This window comes from Ctenocephalides felis, unplaced genomic scaffold (assembly GCF_003426905.1).
Source record: "Ctenocephalides felis isolate EL2017-DRISC unplaced genomic scaffold, ASM342690v1 CF-g0.4_SCAFFOLD_01886, whole genome shotgun sequence".
NCBI lineage: Eukaryota > Metazoa > Arthropoda > Insecta > Siphonaptera > Pulicidae > Ctenocephalides > Ctenocephalides felis.
The window spans coordinates 112,278,218-112,304,449 of record NW_020538040.1 but is presented as its reverse complement, the minus strand read 5'-3'; the positions used below and the strand labels follow the sequence as shown (position 1 = coordinate 112,304,449).

Sequence of the window (26,232 nt, the reverse complement as noted above, 5' to 3'; positions counted from 1 at the left end):
TTATCAGATATTTTATAGAAATTTAAATAATATGTACACAATTTGTGTCAACTTTTTTTGGTTCCGTACAAAGATTTTCAATTTTGAAATTTACGTATATGATTCAAACAAATTTTTTCGACATTTTTGAAAGTATGAAATAACCGATTTGAATAATTTAAAAAACATTTCGTTCGTATTGATAAAGAGACGTGCTGATTAGTTTTTAGCAAAGACAAGTTCAGCCGTTTCGAAAATACGGGCAAAAAGCCAAAAAACGTAATTCAGTTTTTGAGAGAATAGAGCGTCCGATTTGAATAATTCAAAAGCATTTTATTTGCATTGACTAAACGAAAAACTGTTTAATTTTTAGGCAAGGCAGGTCCAGCGGTTATAGACTCTCAATTAAAAAAAGTTTTAAAAAATGCTATTTGACCAAAATGCTAATTGCGCGTTTGAAAAATGCGATTTGGTCAAAAATGTTTATTGGACATATGTACATCAAATTATCAGATATTTTATAGAGATTTTAATATTGTGTACACATTTCGTGCAATTTTTCTTGGATTTTGTACCAAGATTTTTAATTTTAAAGTTCACTTTATATGGTTCAAACAAATGTCCTCGACGTTTTCGCCAGTATGAATCAACCGATTTGTATAATTGAACTAGTGGGGCGCTTGGCATTGTGTCTTAAGGCAAACTGCTGGAACTTTCCGTACCGTAATTAAACATTCGAGGAATGAAAAAATAATCAATAATTGTTTTGAAGATTTTCAAATAGATTATTTATTATAAATACATATTGTAAATACATAAGTACTTTTTAAATTGCGTAATGGGCGTATTTTATAAACAACTTATGTGTACGTTTTACAAGAGTTCATTTTTTTTAAATTAGATTTTTTGATAATTTATAAATTTTTTGATAAATTAGATTTTTTTTTGAGGTTTAAATTTTTTGAAATCTAAAAAAAACGTCTTTTTAAATTTTTGAGAATTTGGAAATTTTTGAAAACATTAGATTTTTCTATAATTTTAGTAAAATTCTCAAAATATTGTAAGAAATCATTTTTAACTTCCCGTAGGGCAAGTTATAGAAATCGCAAAAAAATCCAAAATGAAAATTTTTGCATTTCTCGACGTTTCAAAGGTTTCTGAATATTTTGGCATACCTTAGAAAAAATGGATGTATGTGTGTGTGTATGCGCGTGTGTGTATGTATGTGCGGATACAAATTTTTGTCGATGATTTCGGGAACACCGATCAACCGGTTTGAATATTTCAAAGAACATTCGATTCGTATTGATAAGGAGACGTGCTGATTAGTTTCTGGCGAAGGCAGGTCTAGCCGTTCCGAAGATACGGAGCAAAAAGTGCCAAAAACGGTAACTTAGTTTTTAAGAGAACGGAGCGTCCGATTTTAATAATTCAACAAACATTTTACTTGTATTGGCAAGGTGAAGAACCGATCAAATTTTCATAAAGGCAGGTCTAGCGGTTTCGGAGATCTAATGGAAAAAGTAAAAAAAAATGCCATTTGGCGATCAAAAATGATCATTAGACATATGCACATCAAATTATCAGATATTTTATGGAGATTTTAACAATAAGTATAAATTTGGTTTACATTCCTATGGATTCCGTACCAATGTTTACGCGTTAGACGGCGACACGGCGCTTACGCGTTTTGATTTCTTGTATGATTGCTTTGAAAAAAAGTTTAGATCTTCCAAAATATGTCAAAATAAAGTAAACATTTTTTTTTCAAAAAAAAAAAATTAAGAAAAAAATATTTTTTAAAAAATTTTTTTTTTAAAAAAAGAAGTAATTTTATGTCCAATTTATAGTTTCTCAAAAATTTTATTTTTTTCGAAGTAAAATTTTTTCAAAAATGTTAAAAAAATAATAATTTTTGATACGAGAAGTTCCAGCAATTTGCCTTAAGGCACGATGCCTTAATTGCCTTAAGACAGCTAGTTTTTTAATTGCCACTTACAGCTAGTTTTTTAATTTTTTAAAATTTAGTTTTTTATTTGAAAAGCATGAAAAATTTCGAAAATTTGAATTTTTTGAAACTTGGATTTTTTTTTTGAAAATTTTGAATTTTTTTTTAATTTTCACTAAATTTTCGGTATATGCATTTTTGCACACCATCTACTCAAGCAAAATGATTTTTGAATCAATCTAATCGGATAATCGGTTCTCTCAAAAAACTGCATAACCGTTTTTACACCTTTTACGCTTCATACCTCCGAAACGGCAAAATTGCTTTTTGCAAATACGCCTTGCAATCGAATACAAACCGCATAATTTTTTAGTCATACAAATCATTTAAAAAACTTCAAAATAAAAAAAACTTGGTACGGAACCCAAAAAAACTTACTCAAAATGTGCACACAATATTAAAATCTCTATAAAATATCTGATAATTTGATGTACATTTGTCCAATAAACATTTTTGACCGTCAAATGGTAATTTTTTATCTTATTTTTATTGAGAGTCCATAACCGCTAGACCTGACTTCCTCAAAAGTTTACCAGTTGTTTATTTTGTCAATACGAGTAAAACGTTTTTTGAACTATCAAAATCGGACGCTCCGTTCTTTTGACAACTGAGTTACCGTTTTTGGCACTTTTTGCCCCTTATCTTTGAAACGGATAGTCCTGCCTTTGCCTAAAACTAATCATTATGTCTCCTTATCAATACGAATCAAATGTTTTTTAAATTATTCAAATCGGTTATTCCGTACTGTCGAAAATGTCGTGGACATTTATTTGAACCATATACGTGAAATTTTAAATTAACTGGTTGATATTGACGTTGATATTGATTAAGATTAATAAGTACAAATAAGTATTGATATTCACATGAACTTTCCGATATGTATAAATTATGAGTGATTAAAAGTATTCAGAGTGGATTCATTACACATAACTGAAAACGAACGAACACGTTAACTCGGAGTATTTTCTAATAGCAAATTTTTAAAAATCAACAATTTTTATATTTGAACCAGTTTCCGTAAAACTTTAATGGTTTAATATGTTCATTAAGACCATGTACTCTATCGTTATACCGAGTAAATCGTCTAATTTTAATTAAAAAAATGGCTATTAATAAAGTACATGCTATTCCTTGGTATTTTGATCATGTACAGTAGCAAATCTTATTATTTCGTTACAAGTGATAACCGTGATGTCCGTGGGAATGTACAGTCGGTCCAGTTTTAGAAACGACTGCATTGAAACCGTCTCTGTCGTTGGCTGCATATTTAACGGTGCGTACGGAACCATCAGGTTCAACCAATGAGTTTTGACCTAAGATATAACAATAATTATTCCAAACATATAAAATATTTTTCAGGCGAAAATTTTTAATTGTATGTCACCTTTTACTACGTCACCATCACGGACTTCATGTTGTGATTTGACATCTCCGGTATAGTGATCGTTGACACCATATTGGAATGAGTATTGAGGATGAGTCTGCACAAATAAAAAAGTGTTAAATTATTACAGGTTTATAAATATTTCACATAATTTTTAACTTACATGATGATAATCGTTTAGTGCATAGGAGTTGTGGTGATCATAGTTCAAGCCAAGTCCTGTGTAAATTAATGCATGGCTGGCGTGGTTAAGGCCATGACCAATATATCCATGAGCGTAGTGGTTGTTGTGGTTTACTAGATTTGAGTAACTTTGGGCGACATATCCATATCCATATGGATGGTAATTATAATATCAAACTGGTGAGTCGTGAGACACTGTTGAGTAGCTCACAACTGATCCTCCATGACTATAGGCGCTAACTACTACCAACGAGGCACAAAAAGCAATTACCTTGATTTACAAATTATAATTACAAAATAATAAATATATAAATTTATGATCTTTAATCGTACTTGAGTCATTAAAATGGTATCAAATCATTTAAAAATATGCTAAACTTATGCATTTACCTTTGCGAATGCCATGCTTAATACTATTTTGATTCCCTGTCAACTGATATTTTTTTTATTATATTTTACGCCGACCATGAATTAGTCTACGCAGAGCATGGCTTGAACTATGGTTACCACAACTTCTATGCACATGAATTTGATTATCACACCAAGTTACAACTAGGTTTAAGTGGCATTTTTCTTCAAGCCAAGTTTCATGAACTTCCTTATATGTGTAAATATTTTATTTAATCAAAAATATTACGTATTATTAGTTATTATCATTTATATAGTATACTTGTTCACTCGTTCAAATGTCTAACTATATAAGTGACCACCTTTTTAAGTTTTAACTTGTCACATTTTGTGTTTATTTGCCTACATATTTATCTATTTACCTGCCGACTAGTCGACCTGCTTATTGGTTGGCCTGCCTACAGACTAAATCTCCAATCTTCTATCTGTTCCAATTGTCTACTTGTTTACCAATTCATTTGTTAACCTATCCACATATCTATCTGTCTATTCAGATTGGTTGATCTGTGCTCTCGAATTCGTGGACGAAAAATTGTATACACACGAAACACATTTTTGTAATTTCTATAGTCATGCGAGAAGTTAACTATGTGAATTCATATTAATCTTTAATAAATTGATACCTATTTATTTTTGTAGACTCATCCTCAATACTCATTCCAATATGGTGTCAACAACCACCATACCGGAGACGTCAAATCACATCATGAAGTTCGTGACGGAGATGCTGTAAAAGGTAACATACTATAAATAATTATTGCCTGAAAAATATTTTATATATTTAAAATTCATAATGATATCTTATGTCAATATTCTTTCGTTGAACCTGATGGTTCCCCACGCAAAGTTAAATACGCTGCCAATGACAGAGAAGGTTTTAATTCGGTTGTTTCCAAAACTGGATCTACATTCCTACGCACATCATGGCCATCATTGATGAATTTATATAATAAAATCGGCAAATTCTTTCTATCTTTTATATCAAGTATAAAATTTCATACATGTATGAATTATGTGATTTATTTATAGACAAATAAAAAAAAAAATAATACTAAAAATATTCTGTGTTTCTTGTTTTAAATCATGTTCTTTTTTAATATATTAACATTTTAGAAAAAATTGTAATAGTGAATTATTGTAAATAGTATTTACAATAATTCCGATTAACAAAATAGTTGAAATAAATTAACTTAATTTTAAAATAATTGTTCTGCCAAAATTAAAATTATTGTTTTGATTGTAAACGATGCTTTTACATAGACAACTGGTATGAAATTATCATTTTTATATCATAATTAAAATTACTTCATTTTTCAAAAATATATTTAATGTGTTTTATATTTATAATATTCTCATATTACACCGTGCGCTTATATGTATGAAAATATATGTATTTATTACTTATTTTTGGAAAATAGAATAATACACATTATAGAACAAAATTTGTATTCTCAAAGAGCGTGATTCATCCAAAGCCTGATAAATTTGTATAAATAATGCACTTGTATTACTTTTAATAGCTAAATTAACTAGTAGTGTATAGCATCGTGCCTTAAGGTATATTGCTGGAACTTCCCGTACCGAAACGAAATGTTCGAGAAACATTAAATGTCTTGAAATAGATTCTTATAAATATATAACATTTTCTAATATTTATAAGAATTATATAAACTGAATTGCAAAGTTAAACTTATTTATTCAAAGTATATAAGTGAGCTTTAGAATTTTAGTCAAAATTCAAATTAAAGTCTGAATAAGATTGAAAAAAAATTTTTTTTCGAAAAGCAATTATTTTGTCAAAACAAGCAGAAAGTTTTTTGAATCATCCAACTCGGATGCCTAGTTCTCTCAAAAACTGCCATTTTTTACACAATTAGCTTGGTATATAAAAAACGGCTGGACCTGCCTCTGTCAAAATCTAACATCACTTCTCCCAATCATTACAAATTAAATGTTTTTTGGATCATTCAAATCGGATGCTCCGATCTCTCAAAAACTCGATTTCTATTTTCTGCATTCTTTGCTCCGTATTTCCAAAACGGTTGGACCTGCCTTTACCAAAAACTAATCAGCACATTTCTCTATCAATAAGAATGAAATATTTTTTGAACCAAATCGGTTGATCCGTGCGCCCGAAAACGTAAACGAAAAAATGCGGATACACAAAACACACACACATCCATTTTTTCTGAGGTATGCCAAAATGTTCACAAACATTCAAAATGTGAAGATATGCAAAAAAATTTATTTTTGATTTTCGGCCCATTACTATAACTACCCTACGGGAAGTTAAAAAACTGTTCCAACACATTTTTCTCAGAAAGTGATTCTGTGAAAAATCGATGACACTACCAAATACGATATTGTACACTATCATATAAATCTGCACGTTTATATAAGCTTATTATTTTTTTAACAATAGCTAAATAGCAATCAAAAAAATAAAAAATTATATAATATAAGTTATCGTGCTGATTATTAGAACTCCAGTAATAGTACTGGAGTTCTACATATACGACATAATGGAGGTCACCCCAGTGGCCTACTCCATTTTAAGACACTAATCAAAGGGATCAATCTTCTAACATGGAAATTAATGTGGAGTTTTTGTGGTTGTTGATCTTGTCGTGATGAATTTCGTTTCTGTTTTACACTACATCCTCGACAGTATCGATTCTCAGATCGTTATGCGGTATTTGGGTACTGACCCAAACATACCCTTTATTAATGTGAATGTTATATGGAGAGATTTGTCTTCATTGATTTTTACGCGCCAATAGTTAGACCAGTTTTTAATTTTATTGAAATGTTGTTGCAGTTTGATGCTTGCTAGTAATGAATTTTTGTCAGTAGAATTACTATATCATCTGCGAAAGCTCTAATGGTTTTTCTTTCAAAACCGGAATGTCTTGTATATATAGTATAGAGTAGTTAAAAGTATGGACCCAGTACACTATCTTGTGGGACTCCTGCCTCAACCAAGCAAGCTGATGAAGTTTTCATATTTACTTCTTTTACATTTTAATTACAATATGCCACTCTTAAGACATTCAGTAATTGTTTTGACTTTATTATATATAGATTTTTGAATGGAATTTATTATATATAGATTTTTATAGATTCACATCAAGGAAAACTGATGAACAGAATTGTTTTGTTTCTAGGTTATTGTGGATGACGTTCACAATTCTATGTTATTTTTGGATCGATCGTCAACACTCGATTTTATCTTTGAAATCTAAACTGATGGTCTGGAATTACGTTAGTATTGTTTTTTATATGTTTAAGCAAAAGTTTTTCAAAAACTTTTGATGCCACTGGTAAGACACTAATAGGTCGGTAGGATGATACATTATATAGGTCTTTACCGTTTTTGTAAATCATTTTAACTATTGAAGTTTTATAATGTATTGGCCAATAATTTAGCCTAATTATAGAGTTAAATAAGTATGTTAGTAAGATAAATCCTTTTTTTGGCATTTTCTTCAACAGTTTCGGTGTAATTGAGTCAAAAACAGCGGATTTCTTAGTTTTTAATTTAAAAATTTTTTTGAGTACCATATTCAATAAAAGGAATTTAAGACAACTGCTCTTATTCACTAGTGGTAACGGATTGAAATCCAGATCATTTGGAGTGATGCGATCAGGATTTGGTTTAAAAACTGGTGATAGATCTTGGGCGAATAATTCCACTTTTTTTCTATCGCTTCTTGATCAAGATGGATCATCACCTTCTGCTCCTGTTAGATCATTACGGCGTAAAGGTGGATTCTTGAGAGTGGGTTTTAGCATGTTCTTAATAGGTTTCCAGATAGAGTTATCATATCGAGCTTTGTAATACTTTGTAATTGTATATAATTATTAAAGTTTTCCTCGTTTAGTTCTTTAAGTTGTTAAGAATGTTTCTGTCAAACGGTAGATGTATATGCTGCCATTTGCGTCTAACTTTACGTTTTTCACTTAAAAGTTCTTTTATTTCAAGTGGAATAGAATGTTGTTGATTTTGTTGAACTGTAGGTGTAGCAGCTTAAACAGCTTCTAGCAGAGTTTTGTTAAATGTTGCAATATCATCTTCTATTTTCCGACTTGTTTTGAGTTTAATTTTTAAATTAGTATTTTGCTCAGTAACTTGGCGATATAGCTCCTAATTGGTTTTAGCAGAGTGAGGTTTTAGAGTTTTTTGCAGATTTACAACTGTAGAGAATATGGTTGCTACTACGGAGGTATGATCTGATGAAAGGTCGTAACTAGCTTGTATTTCAACACAAACTTAGACCATTAGCGACGAAAAGGTTTCTTCTTAGGATCGGCTGGCCAGTAAGTGGGTGTACCCGTTAAAAAGGTGGAAAAACTGTGTCGAAGGATCATCTTATACAGTTGTTTATCTTTTGTATTTGATGTCCTTGAGCACCAGAGAGGATGTTTACTGTTAAAGCCACCGCCAGCTATAAACTTAGATCCATAAGAATATTCATTGAGAAATTTTCGTAGAATTGGGAACTGTTAATGATATGTGAGGGAGGCAGTATACGGAAATTACTAATTTGTAATTTATCAGTTTTGTTTTTACAGAAGTTGCTTGAATTTGTTCTTTACTAAAATTTTGGAGCTCATAGTGAATAATAGCAAATTTTATTATAATCGCTGCGCCGGACATAGATATTTAAGCATTGAGTAAAATGTGTTTCACTAACAAGGAGTATATCTATTTTATTCTCGTAAAGAAAGAACTAAGTTTCATGTTTGCGCTTCAAAAGCTCATTTGCATTCTATAACGCCATAAACCTTGCTATGGCGTTTACTTTATTTTATTTATGAGAGTTGATACCATGCTTATAATCATGTTATTTTGATTCATCAATTGTTAAAACATATTTTTGAACAATTTATTTAAGAACATTGTTAAATTTTCAGTAGAGTTTTTATTGGTTGTGTTAGCCTGTTGATGAGATTGTTGTGATCTCATAACTTGTGCATATGTTATACGCTAAGAATTTTTATGCCTTATTTGGTCTATGATCTTAGTAATTGTTGGCCTATGTTGATTTTCAATGCGATTACCGTGTGATATGTTTATTTGATCTTTTATTCTTGCAATAATTTTCTGATATATTGAACATCCTTTAAAGTTATCAGTATGTTTATTCAAACAGTTAGCACAAGTTGCAAGAGTTTTAGGATAATTAGTACATGACTTTGAAGGTTGAGCGTCTCCACATTTAGAGCACATGTGTGGCTCATTGCAATAAGTTTTGCTGTGTCCATAGTCTTGGCATATACTACACTGGATGATTTGTGAAGATCGTATTGGTGGTTCAAAGTGTACTATTTTATCTAAAATTTTATTCACAGTAAAAATTTCATGATTATTCTTGTTTGGCTCCAAATCTACATAGTACATTTTAAGCGGTTCTCTTGATCTGAGAATATGATGTTAACTATATTACGCAATTTATGCCCATTTTTTTTCAATCTCTTGCTTTATTTCTTCAATATTTGTGGTTGAGTGAATATATTTCAAAACAACTCTGTACGCCCTTTAACTTTTTACCTGATAGGTATGATAAACAACATTGCATTGTTTCAGAAGTTTACCAATGTTAAACTGAATTGAAATTTTTGTTTTTTTTTTGTCACGTATCCTTGAAACGGTTATTCCGTACTGTCGAAAATGTCGAGGACATTTATTTGAACCATATACGTGAAATTTTAAATTAACTAGTTGGTATTGATATTTACATGAACTTCCCAAATTATGAGTGATTAAAAGTATTTTCTAAAAGCAAATTTTCAGAAATCAATAATTTTTATATTTGAACCAGTTTTCATAAAACTTCAATGGCATAGTATGTTCATTAAGAATACGTACTCTATTGTTATACCAAGTAAATCGTCTAATTTTAATTTTAACAAACGACAAAAAACTACGCTTTTGCTCAAACTTTGATAAATTTTTAAAGTTAAACTACTTGTCGTGAGGACGTAATATTTTAGTAAGTTCTATAAGGCCAATAATATTTTAGTATGATCTGTGGTATCTACCGTAAAAAAAGTTATGAAAAACGTCGGAGAAAATTTTTCAATACTTTATTACAAGAAAACGTCCCGGCCGATCTTTACCAAAAACTAATCAGGTCGATTCCCAACCAATATGTTTCGAACAGTTTTTGAAATTCCAAAATCGATTCAGAATAGCGGGCTAAAACCTGGACGAAAAATTTTTTACTTTTCTGCGATTTACAAAAAAACGGTTCGGCCGATTGTCACACAAAACTGAGAAACGTTAGTCCTCATCGAGATACATCAAATGGCTTTTAAATTTTCGAAATCGGTTTTTGAGAAAACGACGATGTACGGCAAAAAATCTGTTCACACACACAAACACACATACTTTTTCCAAATTTGGTCTCATTCGATTCAGAATGGCTTGAAACGTCGGGAAAACAAAAAATTAGCGAATCGGATTTTTTGATGAACTCATAAACTTCTCCTTCGGGAAGTTAAAAATCTTGGTGCAAAAACCAAAAAAAAAATGTACAAAATGTGTACATATTATTAAAAGATTTATAAAATATCTGCTAATTTGTGTAGGTGTAATTTGTAATTGGTGTATACAATTTGAATCTTTATAGTTTAGTCATTTTAGTATTTTACCTTGGAGTTTGAGATACCCACCTGTAATTCTGTAAATACTTGTATACTGACACCCTAAAAGTTGTCTTAAAACCTTCATATTGTAGGGTGTGCGCAACTATTAAATTTCAAGGTCAAAGGTCACAAAAATCGGCTTTTTTGCTTTTTTTGTAAATATCTTATTTCCTATCTTATGGGTGTTTTGCTATTTGTGTCCATTATCAATATTGTAGAATACAAAATGCTCTACAAATTTTGTTGGAAATATTTTTTCATACGGTGAACCGTTTTCGAGATAGAGGGCGGAGAGCGCGCGGTCACAGCATCACTGTATGTCAACCGGTGCCTCCGGTCAAAAACGCTTCACATATAGTTGATAAACTATCGATAGATCAATGATTTATGATTATTTGTCAATTTTTATAAACTATTATAATTTATTTTATCATTTTTTCCTAACCTACCCACTTTTTATTCAGTATTTATTTATTTAACAACACTTACCTGCCTAAGTAATTGCAGAATTGTTAATAAAAATATAGGAATTATATTCGAATTTAAACCTTTTAATATTAATAACTTTTTACGTGATAAAAGAAACAAATAAATTATGAATTTATCTTTTTATAGACCTCTCTCGAGACAACTATTCAATCAGGTGTAACTCAGACACCAACCCCTAAAACCCAAGAGCAAAATACAAACAAAAGGCTGGTATATACACTTAGCCCCACATTCGCCCAAAAAATCGGCTGTAGAAAATAACTGGACGGAAGTGGCTCGACAAAGTTTGAAAAAGAAAGGGACACGGGATCTGAAAGTAACCTTGAAACAAAACGAAAAACCGGAAACTGAAAAAGTCGCATCAAATGATAGTGCTAAGCACAGAAACAACCATCGTAGGACAACCCGGAAGAAACATAGAACCAAGACTGTTCTGGTTCAACCAACTAAAGGACGAACATACGCTGATCTTCTTAAGGAGATCAAGGAAAAAGTAAACCCGACAGAGACTGGCGTAGACATAAAGTCGATCAAACTGACAAGATATGGATTTGTATTACTGGATTACTGGAAATAATCCCCAAGTTCGAAGACAGTGCAGCCTTTGCAGCCGCGATAAGGGCAGCAACTGATAACATAGGAACATTAAAAACACTGACCCCGCAAACGACAATAGAGATTCTTGACCTTGATGGTGTCTCTAACGAAAACGACGTTCACAAAGCACTCAATCGGGACTTTACGACAAAACTGGAAATTCGACGAGTGAACTTGACTAAAGTCACATCAAAAGGACTACGAGCGGCCTTTTGTGAGATAGATTAGGCCAATGCAATCAAAGCCCGAAATAGCGCTCGCATAAGAATTGGGTGAGTTAACGAAAATGCTTTTTTATGTGCTGTAGACAAAGAAGACCGGAACAGCGAGAGCTATGTCGTTGGATTCGGGACCTGTAAGGGTAATCCATGTGGCACTTGCCGAAGCCATGAGAGAGCAGAAATGACACGATTTCTATAAGGTCATCTGAATAGATGTGCCTTGGCGCAAAATCTACTGCGCCAACGCATCTTTGAAGACAAGATCGATATCTGCTTTCTCTGCGAACAATATATGAATATTCAAGATAAAACATGGTTCGCCAATAAATTTGGCCGTCAATAACAACGGAAGCGGAGAGAGTTTCGTCTGGATCAAGACTTCCACGACCTACTATGTGAGCGTTTACCTTTCACCAAATGAAAGGATTAGCGTGTTTTGCCAGAAAATGGCAAAGCATAAAAGACACTATCGGCAAGTTCGACGGAGAAGTCATTGTAGCTGGTGAATTCAACGCAAAATTGTCCGAATGGGGCGTCAAATACTCGGACACCAGAGAAAATGACGTGGCAGACTTTGCAGAAATAGTGAACCTTAATGTGATAAATACTGGGAGTATTACAACTTTTAGAAGACCAGGATATCAGGAATCTATCCTCGATATCACGTGGGTCACTCCAAGGACAGCAAACATGATTGGAGACTGAACTGTATCAGGAGAGTATAGTGGCAGTGATCATCAACATGTGACATTCAGTAATGGATCTGGTCCGGCTCGGCCATGCAACTTTCACAAACGGAGGGGGAATACTTAGAAGTTTGACCCTGAAGAGTTGCGAGCAGCCCTCGAGCTACTCTTCAAATTGAATCAACACTAAGTACCCGCAGAGAGACGGAAGCAACAGTCTTTATCCACAAGCAAAAAATTAGGGTGTACACAGTCCAGCATATTAGTGGTTATCAGAGATAGCAGAACTACGAAACAGATGCCATGCACTACTTCGCCGCGCCACAAACGAGTACAAACAGGCAAATAAGTCTCTGAATAAAGCCATATAATCAGCTAAAACCGGATAGTGGAAAGAGATTTGCAACGATCTCGACAAATATCTCTGGGGCAAAGCCTTTCAAATTGTTGCAAAACAAGTTGGTGAAGCTTTACCAGAAGAATTTTGATAAATAGCATCGTAGCATAACTATTTCCTAAACACCCGCCACGGAAAAAGAGATAATACGTCGAAAACAGTAAAATTACACTCTTCACTGTCAAGATGCCGCGAAAACCATAAAGACAGAAAAAGCACCAGATCCTGATGGCATCCCAGCATCAGTGATCAAGACTGTAACCCTGAATTTTCCAGAAATTCTCCTGAACGCCTACAATGCCTGTCTGGCAACTGGCGCCTTTCCTACGGTGTAGAAGCGGCAAAGGTAGGCGACAATATATAAAGGTACGGAACCCCTGTAACACCATCCTCGTTTAGACCACTCTGCATGTTAGACATTGCTGGAAAAATGCTCGAGAAGCTCATTCAATACAGACTGCGCAACGATATTGAACGCGCCGGAGGATTGAAATTTGAATATGATGAATCAATACTATTGATTAAAGTGTTTTTTTTTAACTTAAATAATAAAATAATATTTTTAAAAATATAATAAATTAAAATAAAAAATTGTTAAATGAATTCATATTTTAATCGAGTGGATTTAAAAAAAAGCCGCAGCAGATTTTAAATTTTATTGGCTCATCGTGTGCGTATATATCCAACTTAGGTTATAGAAATATATAATTTTTATAAATTTTAATAAATTTAGACAGAAATTTACTAAAAAAAAACAAAACACTAAAATGGCAAATGTCAATAATTATGGAAACTTCGAGAAAAAACGATGTATGATTTTTGAATAAAAAATTTACAGTTCAAAAAATATATTATTTTCACTAATTAAAAACCGGAAGTAACCTTGAAACAAAACGAAAAACCGGAAACTGAGAAAGTCGCATCAAATGATAGTGCTAAGCACAGAAACAACCATCGTAGGACAACCCGGAAGAAACATAGAACCAAGACTGTTCTGGTTCAACCAACTAAAGGACGAACATACGCTGATCTTCTTAAGGAGATCAAGGAAAAAGTAAACCCGACAGAGACTGGCGTAGACATAAAGTCGATCAAACTGACAAGATATGGATTTGTATTACTGGATTACTGGAAATAATCCCCAAGTTCGAAGACAGTGCAGCCTTTGCAGCCGCGATAAGGGCAGCAACTGATAACATAGGAACATTAAAAACACTGACCCCGCAAACGACAATAGAGATTCTTGACCTTGATGGTGTCTCTAACGAAAACGACGTTCACAAAGCACTCAATCGGGACTTTACGACAAAACTGGAAATTCGACGAGTGAACTTGACTAAAGTCACATCAAAAGGACTACGAGCGGCCTTTTGTGAGATAGATTAGGCCAATGCAATCAAAGCCCGAAATAGCGCTCGCATAAGAATTGGGTGAGTTAACGAAAATGCTTTTTTATGTGCTGTAGACAAAGAAGACCGGAACAGCGAGAGCTATGTCGTTGGATTCGGGACCTGTAAGGGTAATCCATGTGGCACTTGCCGAAGCCATGAGAGAGCAGAAATGACACGATTTCTATAAGGTCATCTGAATAGATGTGCCTTGGCGCAAAATCTACTGCGCCAACGCATCTTTGAAGACAAGATCGATATCTGCTTTCTCTGCGAACAATATATGAATATTCAAGATAAAACATGGTTCGCCAATAAATGTGGCCGTCAATAACAACGGAAGCGGAGAGAGTTTCGTCTGGATCAAGACTTCCACGACCTACTATGTGAGCGTTTACCTTTCACCAAATGAAAGGATTAGCGTGTTTTGCCAGAAAATGGCAAAGCATAAAAGACACTATCGGCAAGTTCGACGGAGAAGTCATTGTAGCTGGTGAATTCAACTCAAAATTGTCCGAATGGGGCGTCAAATACTCGGACACCAGAGAAAATGACGTGGCAGACTTTGCAGAAATATTGAACCTTAATGTGATAAATACTGGGAGTATTACAACTTTTAGAAGACCAGGATATCAGGAATCTATCCTCGATATCACGTGGGTCACTCCAAGGACAGCAAACATGATTGGAGACTGAACTGTATCAGGAGAGTATAGTGGCAGTGATCATCAACATGTGACATTCAGTAATGGATCTGGTCCGGCTCGGCCATGCAACTTTCACAAACGGAGGGGGAATACTTAGAAGTTTGACCCTGAAAAGTTGCGAGCAGCCCTCGAGCTACTCTTCAAATTGAATCAACACTAAGTACCCGCAGAGAGACGGAAACAACAGTCTTTATCCACAAGCAAAAAATTAGGGTGTACACAGTCCAGCATATTAGTGGTTATCAGAGATAGCAGAACTACGAAACAGATGCCATGCACTACTTCGCCGCGCCACAAACGAGTACAAACAGGCAAATGTCTCTGAATAAAGCCATATAATCAGCTAAAACCGGATAGTGGAAAGAGATTTGCAACGATCTCGACAAATATCTCTGGGGCAAAGCCTTTCAAATTGTTGCAAAACAAGTTGGTGAAGCTTTACCAGAAGAATTTTGATAAATAGCATCGTAGCATAACTATTTCCTAAACACCCGCCACGGAAAAAGAGATAATACGTCGAAAATAGTAAAATTACACTCTTCACTGTCAAGATGCCGCGAAAACCATAAAGACAGAAAAAGCACCAGATCCTGATGGCATCCCAGCCTCAGTGATCAAGACTGTAACCCTGAATTTTCCAGAAATTCTCCTGAACGCCTACAATGCCTGTCTGGCAACTGGCGCCTTTCCTACGGTGTAGAAGTGGCAAAGGTAGGCGACAATATATAAAGGTACGGAACCCCTGTAACACCATCCTCGTTTAGACCACTCTGCATGTTAGACATTGCTGGAAAAATGCTCGAGAAGCTCATTCAATACAGACTGCGCAACGATATTGAACGCGCCGGAGGATTGAAATTTGAATATGATGAATCAATACTATTGATTAAAGTGTTTTTTTTTTAACTTAAATAATAAAATAATATTTTTAAAAATATAATAAATTAAAATAAAAAATTGTTAAATGAATTCATATTTTAATCGAGTGGATTTAAAAAAAAGCCGCAGCAGATTTTAAATTTTATTGGCTCATCGTGTGCGTATATATCCAACTTAGGTTATAGAAATATATAATTTTTATAAATTTTAATAAATTTAGACAGAAATTTACTAAAAAAAAACAAAACACTAAAATGGCAAATGTCAATAATTATGGAAACTTCGAGAAAAAACGATGTATGATTTTTGAAAAAAAAATTGACGGTTCAAAAAATATATTATTTTCACTAATTAAAAACGCTTTTGACAGATGATGTTCAATTACGTTTAATAGGATGTTTTACGCAAATATTATTTATTTATGATAAATTTGTAGTAAGTAGTTTTGTTTGTAGTTTTATTTATATACAAAAACGTTAGTAAATGGGCCGCAAGTGTTACTAGAGACTCAAAATATAAACTTTTTTGATATGTTAATATGAAAATGCACTTTTTGGCATATTTTTCTCATACACGGTGCTCTGAAAGATCTCATTTGTATAATTATATACTCATTGGTATTTATAAAACATTTTCTAGGTTATATTATTTTTTATTTATTTTATTTAAATTCAGAACCTAAATTTGGTATCGATCAAATGGACATTTTGTCGAATAACATTTTTCCAGTTTTAATTTCCCAGAATTTATCGCAGAATAGATAGTAATATATAAAGGTCCGGGATTAAACAGGTCCACTACCGATGTGCCTAAAATCAGTAAAGTTAAGCATTGTTTAACAGCAATATTTGAAAGTAGAGGAAAAAAGATGTATACCCAGGTACAAACTTGATTTGAAAATCAAATCTTTGAAATGGAGGAGATAAACGGTAATCTTTGAAAATCCATAATAAAAGTATTTTTTTCCTAAAGTTTTAGCATTAGTTAAAAATGTAATTATTTTGTAAAATACCTTTAAAATTATAATAAGGCTTTAAACCTTTTGCCACCTGCCCGTTACAAGTTTCCCCGCATATAGGATAAAAAGGACTAGATAACAAATTTTTGGAAGACATCAAAAAAGTACATTTCTACAATGATGAAGTAGAAGTCAGTTTACTGAACGTAGTCAGATAATTGTTCGTTTGATATGTCTTATTTGTTGTGATATATTTGTTATGGTTTTCACAATATAGTTTATATTTGCTCAAAGTCAAATTGTACCTTTGTGTCTCGCCCTGCTCTACATATATACTTTTTATTAAATTTACTTTAATTCATAGAATATAACTTGCAACTTTTCAAAAAGCAGGTCAAAGAAGAAATACTTAATTCATTTTTTATCTCTCCTCGCAAAAATTTGAAAATTTTGTATAAGCTCAGTAGTATTATTTACAATTATACACAAAATCTAAAATCCAAAATCCAAAAAGAATCTGAAAAACTTGAAACGTAATTAATAAGCCAAAAGGCCAAAAAAGACTCGGATTGGATTATACGATGTTTTCTATAGAAAGTGTATAAAACTTGCAGTTTGATTGTATTGACAAAATATAGACAAACTAATGGGGTTTATTGTTTTTATAATACCTTATTATATACAGCATTCAAACAACACATCCTTATGCACTTAAAGTATTAATATTTTTGATTCTCTAGAAATGGTTTAGCAAAACAACGTTTGCCGGGTCAGCTAGTATATATATATATATATATATATATATATATATATATATATATACATGGTCTGTTCAAAAAGTACCCGGAATTACTAATAATTAAATTTCGCGGGTCTGGAGTGTCTGATTGTCAAAATTTTTTTCATTGTGTTGGTATACATGCCCCTAAAGTATGATGAAATTTTCAGCTATATTCACTGTTTACTTTGTCTGTGGTAGTCGCTAAGGTTCGACGTGTTTTTCTGAGCTCGGCGATTTTTACAATGGAAGAATTGAAAAAGTCAAAGAATTTGTATTAAATTTTGCGTAAAAAATGAAATAAAGTGTTGCAAAGTGCAAAAATTCACCAGATATGGCTCCGTGTGACTTTTTCCTATTCCCAAAGTTGAAGAGACCCATGAAAGGACGGCGGTTTTCCTCGATTGAAGAAAATCGCCGAGAGGGCTCAAGGACATATCAAAAAGTGAATATCAAGGGTGCTTCGAAAATTGGAAAAAACGCTGGCATAAGTGTATTATATCTGGGGGGGACTACTTTGAAGGGGACCACATTAATGTAGACGAATAAATAAATATTTTTTTGAAAAAACGAAAATTACGAAAACTTTTTGAACAGACCTCGTATATATATGAGTAAGTTTGCACATACGTATAATATGAGAATATAATAAATATCGAGCACCATGAACCATATTATTAGTTTATAGCAGAAAATATATTTTTGCATGAAAAGCTATTTTCATTATTAAAATTCGTATTAATGCTATCAAACAATATACGAAAAATGGCGCATTGTATTAACGAGAGCAAATCTTGCAATAAAACATTTCACTTAAACAAACTAAGATGTCCTGATATTTAAATTAATCGCCAGAAAATTCCACCTGCTAAAAATGTTAAATATCTGGGAATATATTTGGATCGAAAACTAACATGGCAAATTTATATTACTGCAAAATAAAACAAATCAAACAGAAAATTGCAGACCTGAATTGGCTAATGAGGCGCAAATCAATTGTATCGCTTGACAACAAGTTATTGATATATAAATCTGTAATAGTCCCATCTAGGCCTATGGTATAAATATTTGGGGTTGTTCTAGTATGTCTGACATTGTATTAATACAACGAATACAATCCAAAATCTTAAGGCAGATCACCGACGCACCTTGGTATGTCAGTAATAAAGTCATCCATGACGACCTCAATATTCCTTTTGTTAAGGACGTAATTAGAACCAGAAGTTTAAACCATCGCAAACTATAAAACCATCTGAATCATCTTATAGCACCTCTACCTATGACTCCGTCTACTAGAAGGTTGAAAAGAGGAATTCCTTAGGACTTGACAAACTAGTGAACTGTTCATTGGAACAGTTTTACAGTAATTATTTAGTTCATATTATTTTTATTTTTAGTTTCTATATTATTTTTTTAGGTATAGTTTCCTTCTTATATCAGCTCTGTAACTTTTTCTCTGTGTAATTTTGACTCTGATCGTTGTAATTAAATAATATATATATATATATATATATATATATATATATATATATATATATATATATACAGGGCCGGTCCTGCCTTGCATGCAAAAAAGGGGGCGCCAAAACGAGTTTCGGAAAATAAATTTATAATATATTATTTATATTTTTTATTATTTATATAAAATCTAGAATATTTAATGAATTATAATAAAAAATCTAACTTAACTATGAATACGGAGACACGAAAAGCGTATTTATTTGGCAATGTGATATCAGTAGAAACAATTAAATGATTAATAATAACAGCTGAAAATTAGTATTAGTAATTAGTAAATAACATCTATATTTATTGCTTAATCTACATATTCAATTTTTCTCTGTTTGAAGTTACCGTGAAGTCGAAAAACAAAATATCTTGTTCAATCTCATAATCTCATAAGCGCAAACCTGCGAAAAATTAAATTAACTATTGGGCATTATTGACGAAAAATTGCGAACTGATTTAGTTGAAATGGAACTTGTTAAAAAATATAAACAAATTATAATCGGGAAAGAGAAAAATGGGGAGTCAGTGATTAGAAAATGGCATGTTTATTCCGAGAAATTGAATTGTAACTTTGTTTTTATTGCAAATGTTTCGCACCTGATGAACTTTGAACGTTGAAGATATGCGTGGTTAGGGTTATGAAAATGGAACTATAATTTAATAATAATGAACTATAATTAATTGGTATAATTTAATTATTATTAACTATGCAGAAATAATATATATCAAATATAATAAGTTTTTTCTTTCAATATAATTCGAGAAATATTTAATTTCTTTGCATTTTTTACTGATTTTTTGAAAATCCTTCTAAAATACATTGAATATTTAACTTTAACCCTCGCGACTAGAATGTTGCCGCTCCGGCGACAAAATTCATATAAATCTTGCAATTCGCGAGTGGAAAGGGTTAAAACAACAATCTGATACTCTGAATATGAGGGAAAAGCAAGGATGCATACAATTCGGCTCTTACGATATCAAGTTTACGACGAAATTTTGGATGTTGTAAATACATAATAAAAAATTAAAATAAATTAAAATTTGAAAAATCCAATATGAAATACGAGTGAAAATAAAAAGCTAGTTTTTTTAGCTCTCTTGACATGATTTGCTCAATAGAATAAATTGCATAATAAATAAGTATAATGTTTCAAAACCCAAATATTAATATTGCACATACGTTAAAAATATTTGAAAATTTAAAAATATTTGATTATAATCAATCCGCGAATCGTCTCGATTTTCTAAATAAATTTAAGATCAATGTATTATTTTATACGTTTTAGATTATATCTAATTTTTTGTATACAAAATCCAGAAAAATTGAGAATAAAATTTAAAAAAATGTGAATATTTATATAATTTTAATGATAAACTATTAAAACAGTTAAAATTAATAGGGAGGGGGGGGCGCTAGAAAAAAGTTGCATGCGGGCGCTAAGGACCCCAGGACCGGCCTTGTATATATATATATATATATATATATATATATATATATATATATATATATACTAGATGACCCGACAGACGTTGTCCTGTACCCACCTCTACGTTTTTAATATCCTATAGTATAGGATAGGACCAATACTAATATTTATACCGTTCAGTTAAAAATAATCATTATTGTTTTTTGAGTGACTATTTACACCAATATATGAGTGATGTTAAATGTAGTACTGTTTCAAATAAAATGATTATTCTCAATTCCCACAGTTAACACTTTAATTATCCCTTTAACAAATATTAAAATATGTTCAATAAAATTATATATTAAAAATTATACACTGCGATTTATAGAACAAATTTATTTTCAATAGCTCAATTTATTTTATTGAATTTAAAGGTTATACAATATTTTTAGACATACCTGTAGATGTGGGTGTTTAAATGAATGATTTTTTGTTTATTCACGGCTAAAACATTAATTTTCCAAATTTATCACCATGTATTTATTGTCATATCATAGATACACGTGTTGAAAATTAAAATCTTTTAAAAAGTATAACAAATTCAGAAAGAATTAATATATAGCATGCGGTCAAGGTACAATATCACCTCGGATTTTTCTACCCAAAATAATTGCTTTAATAATGTTGCCTGCAATTTTTATAATTTTGTACCATATTTTAACTGGCTTTTAGTATTTTAATATCTAAATTGCATTTTCACACTAATAATTCAATATACATTATTACTTAAGTTCATATTTGAAGTGAATTAATTTGTCAAATTTTGTTCACATGTGCTCTATTCAACCTACTATCAACAAAATTATTGCAGTAAATGGAGAGGAAAAAAGCGTATGCCCAGCTAGTCTTAATCTAAAGTTCAGAAGTAAAAACAATTTGCATTTCCCCCACATTAATTAGATTATAACTCTTTTAATTCTGATTTTATCATAACTTGTAATATACTATTTTAAAGGTGATTAAATGAGCTACAACTTTCTCTATTATAAATTTTACCGTAACTTCTCTTATTTTGAAACGGCGAAGGGGTAAAAGGCTCGAAAGACACTTCGGTTGGACAGCCGCGCACTCTTTAAACAATTAGAACTCTATCATTATATTTGTGTAACAAAAAAAAATAAAAAGCAATAATTAGTCTGAAAAATACCTTGAATTTTCATATATATATATATATATATATATATATATATATATACATGTATATATATATATATATATATGTAGCGACCTGTCAACACACATCGCATTTTAACTTGACAGATGTTCATTATTTGAAGCTCATCATAGTGTCAGCTCAAAAACAAAAAGTTCAAGTGTCAGATTGGACACGGCTTTTGTTTCTCCCTTGTCGGTTTTACTAAAAATGTATCATTCTTGAAACCTTTCTTTTCGATTATAAATAAGAAAATACCAATCACATTTTATTAACGATAAATATGACAACACATAGTGTCGTGGATATTAATCATACATAAAATAAACCAAATATAAATAATATTTTATGGAATTTATTATTACTACAATTTGGATAATATTGGTATTAATATTGAGGACTACTACACCTCCATATTTTGGTGACCCCGAGAGTGAACTAGCAACACACATACAAGAAGGTAAGAAGATCAAGACATATTTTGAAGTTAAAAAAAATAAATTGAAGTCTCAAGAATTATTAAGAAAAGAATTTTTAAAAATATAAATAATTATTATAAATGACTCACAACTACCGTAATTCGAAGAGCACTCTAAGCATACAACTGAGACTTCGACCACGCACTTCAAGATCAACAACAACACGTGCTCAATAAATCCCTCATTATCCTGGAAAATGAGTCGATTATGAGCACCACGGCAGAGGACAGGGAGCACCAACAAACATCGGCAACCGCCATTCAAAAGGGCCACATATACTCAACCGCTAACTCACCAGCGAAGGGCCACATACACTCAACCGCTAACTCACCAGCGAAGGGCCACATACACTCAACCGCTAACTCACCAGCGAAGTGTCAAATATACTCAGCCGCTAACTCACCAGCGAAGTGTCAAATATACTCAGCCGCTAACTCACCAGCGAAGGGCCACATCTACTCAACCGCTAACTCACCAGCGAAGGGCCACGTAAGCAATCAACAAACTCAACAAGCCAACACGGCATTCAAAACGGCCACGGCCACGAACAAATAAAATTTATCACACAATCTCAACCAAAAGAAATTTACAAGGAAGTTCAAGATGGCACTCAGAGATGCGAAACAATCTTTTTCATTAGGGCGGAGTGATCTGTAGCGACCTGTCAACACACATCGCATTTTAACTTGACAGATGTTCATTATTTGAAGCTCATCATAGTGTCAGCTCAAAAACAAAAAGTTCAAGTGTCAGATCAGATCTCGTTTTTGTTTGCTCAATGTTCGAAATGCCTAAATTGTAATTCCTTACTTTTTTCCTTTTTTTATTATAAATACTGAAATAACATCTACGTTTTTGTAAATGATCAATATAATCACACATAGTGTTATTACTATTGTCATAATAAACAATATTCGTAGTATAGAGAACACGAGTTTCTTTATATATATATATATATATATATATATATATATACTTTTATACGTATTCTTTCAGAGATATTATGATGAAAAATGGATTTTTTATGAAATCATAAGTTTTTTGAAAATCGTTTGTACTAATGTTATAGTATTTTCTAGAGTCCATCAAGATCTCTCAAACCAAGTTAATTCTAGATGGAAAACAATTATTTTTAATTTTGGTGGAAATGGCACTCATGAACTATTTGATTTAAATGAAAAAAAAAATTGTATGCGTCTTTTAATTGCATGATAGCTCACTCATTTTACACGCAGAAGTACTTCTTTTAAAGCTTATTTGGAGAACTATAAAAACCCATTCTCATAATTAACTTAATATTGTTCCTAGAACACTGTAAAATAGCGATTTATTAGGATTTTAATTGATATAATTTTGTTCATTACATAATTTTCGTTAAAATGTATATTTTTGAAGATATTAGCGAAAAAAGATGAAAAACGCAAAAAAGAAACAAATTTACAGTAACCAGTAACTTGAAAAGTATTTGCTTTTTTGAAAAACATTATTAAACATTTTTCTCTTATAATTAGTTCTTTTATCCACACCCAACGTTATTACACCACTGAAAAGAAATGGCATTCCCCCGGGTAGTGCAAAGGAGTCTAAATTGTTTTCACTTTTGAACTTGAGAGTAAGATGAGCCTAATTCCAAAATTCTAAACGAATTGGAAAACAGTAAAAAAAAGTTCAGACCCAAAGCGCTCCATTGAGTAAATATTCCGTACAAAATGCCAACCATATGAATTTTTGACACAATAAAACTTCTAAATAATTTTTTGAATAGGTATTTTTTTTGTATTGTGACTTAGTATAGTAAGTCAAAACGACCGCAAATTGAATATTTTTGAGCGCAATCACTTATGGCTCGTCCCCTTTGCACGAATTCGTACGGCGAATCTGTTCGCAAAGTGCGTTGAGAACACGATTCGTCGTGCGCGTCGATCGCATGCGCAGACTGTCAGACGCATGTAATATTATTTGCATCTTATATTATTTTAATTATGGCACATCTCAGCTGCTTTTCGACAATAATAATGTAGACATTACATTTTCTTTATTTTTAATTATGAATTTATTATATTTTAATATTGCCTTAGCCTATAAGTGAATAGAAATGTTTGGCAAATGACAGTTGTCATTTGTTTTTAATGTCAAACCATGCCTTAAATATTTTAAAGGTCAAACAATGATGAGCGGTTTTTTGTAATTTTTTCGATTTATTTCTACAATCAAACTATATTTCTATGAATCAAAACATTCTAGAAAATTTCCCGAACAAACTTCAGGAAGATTCATGAAAATCCGAACTTTAGTTTAGGAGGATTAATAAAACTTACATTGTTACAGAAGAATTTTATATATAAGATGATAATAATAATAATAAATAGTTTAATAGTTTAATATATATATATATATATAAATAGTTTAATAGTTTATAATAATAATAGATAGTTTCGTACCACGTGTCTTTGTAAAAGCATCGTTTACAATCAAAACTTTAATTTTAATTTGCGAGAGCAATTAAACTGAAATTAAGTTAAATTATTTCAACTATTTTATTATTCAAAATCATTGTAAGTACTCTCTAACACTTTTTTATAAAATCTAAAAATACTTAAAAATATAATTTAAAATAATGCCAGAAACACGGAATGTTTTAGTACAAAATAGTTTTAAATTGTCTATACATAAATCACATTTTACATACTTGTTAAACGCAATGTAAAATTTAGAAAAAAATGTCGACTTTTTTTAAATTCACCAGTGATGTCCGTAGTGTCCGAGGGAATTAACAGTAGGTCCAGTTTTAGAAACAACGGCATTAAAACCATCTCTGTCGTTGGCTGCATATTTAACTGTACGTACGGAACCATCAGGTTCAACCAAGGAATATTGACCTGAAATATATTATAATGGATTTCAAATGTATAAAATAATTTTCAGATAATAATTATTAACACTAAGTTACCTTTTACTGCATCTCCGTCACGAATTTCATGTTGTGATTTGACGTCTCCGGTATGGTGGTCGTTAACACCATATTGAAATGAGAATTGGGGATAAGTCTACAAAAACAAATAATTATCAAATTATTACAAGATAATATGTATTTCACATAATTTTAGACTTACATGAGGAAAATTATGTACATGTGCGTAGGAGTTGTGGTGACCATAGTTCGAGCCATGTCCTGAGTAAACTAATCCATGGCTGGCGTGGTTAAGGCCATGACCACTATATCCATGAGCATAGTGGTTGTTGTGGTTTACTAGATTTGAGTAACTTTGGGCACCATATCCATATCCATGTCCATAAGCAGCATAGTTTTGGTACTTATGGTGCCTATAATTGTGGTGCCCATAACCGTGGTTTCTGTAATTATGATATTCAACTGGTGGGTCGTGAAACACTGTTGAATAGCTCACAGCTGATCCTCCATGACTATAAGCGCTAACTACTACCAACGAGGCACAAAGAGCAATTACCTTAAATTTATGAGTAACAAATTATAATCACGCAACAATATAGTGAATAATAGTTTTTTAATCGTAGTTAAATCAATAAAATTGTATCAAATATTTTAAATATAGTATAAACTTATATATTCACCTTTACGAATGTCATGCTTAGCGCTATTTGGGTTGGCTGTCAACTGATATTTTTTTCATGATATTCTCAACTTTTATAGAAAACTTCGATGAGCCAGTCTGCTAAATAGTTCGGAACGAATGGCAAGGTCGTGATTGTTAGGCGCTAACCCCGCAATAAATTCATCATGTGCATTTCTCAATGATTTTTTTTCTATGTGTTATGGGGTTTACATAATATTTTATTATCGGCATTCTCGCAAAAGACATATCTCGTATATAAGCCCAAAATTTTATGATAAATGTATCAGTATAGTTAAATTATTATACAAAAATCAAT

At 31.8% G+C, this 26,232-nt stretch overlaps 2 protein-coding genes across 2 annotated transcripts; both read right to left on the bottom strand.

Moving 5' to 3' along the window:
- Positions 1–3,160: 3,160 nt before the first annotated feature.
- Positions 3,161–3,959, bottom strand: LOC113375727 (cuticle protein 19-like). Its single transcript, XM_026615672.1, has 3 exons — positions 3,945–3,959; positions 3,372–3,468; positions 3,161–3,300 (listed from the first exon to the last, which is right to left on the bottom strand). The coding sequence occupies exons 1-3, from the start codon at positions 3,957–3,959 to the stop codon at positions 3,161–3,163; spliced, it is 252 nt and encodes an 83-aa protein (XP_026471457.1).
- A 15,601-nt stretch (positions 3,960–19,560) lies between these two features.
- On the bottom strand, positions 19,561–25,929 carry LOC113375726 (histidine-rich glycoprotein-like). Its single transcript, XM_026615671.1, has 6 exons — positions 25,915–25,929; positions 25,437–25,790; positions 25,274–25,370; positions 25,099–25,202; positions 21,661–21,669; positions 19,561–19,620 (listed from the first exon to the last, which is right to left on the bottom strand). The coding sequence occupies exons 1-6, from the start codon at positions 25,927–25,929 to the stop codon at positions 19,561–19,563; spliced, it is 639 nt and encodes a 212-aa protein (XP_026471456.1).
- Positions 25,930–26,232: the final 303 nt, after the last annotated feature.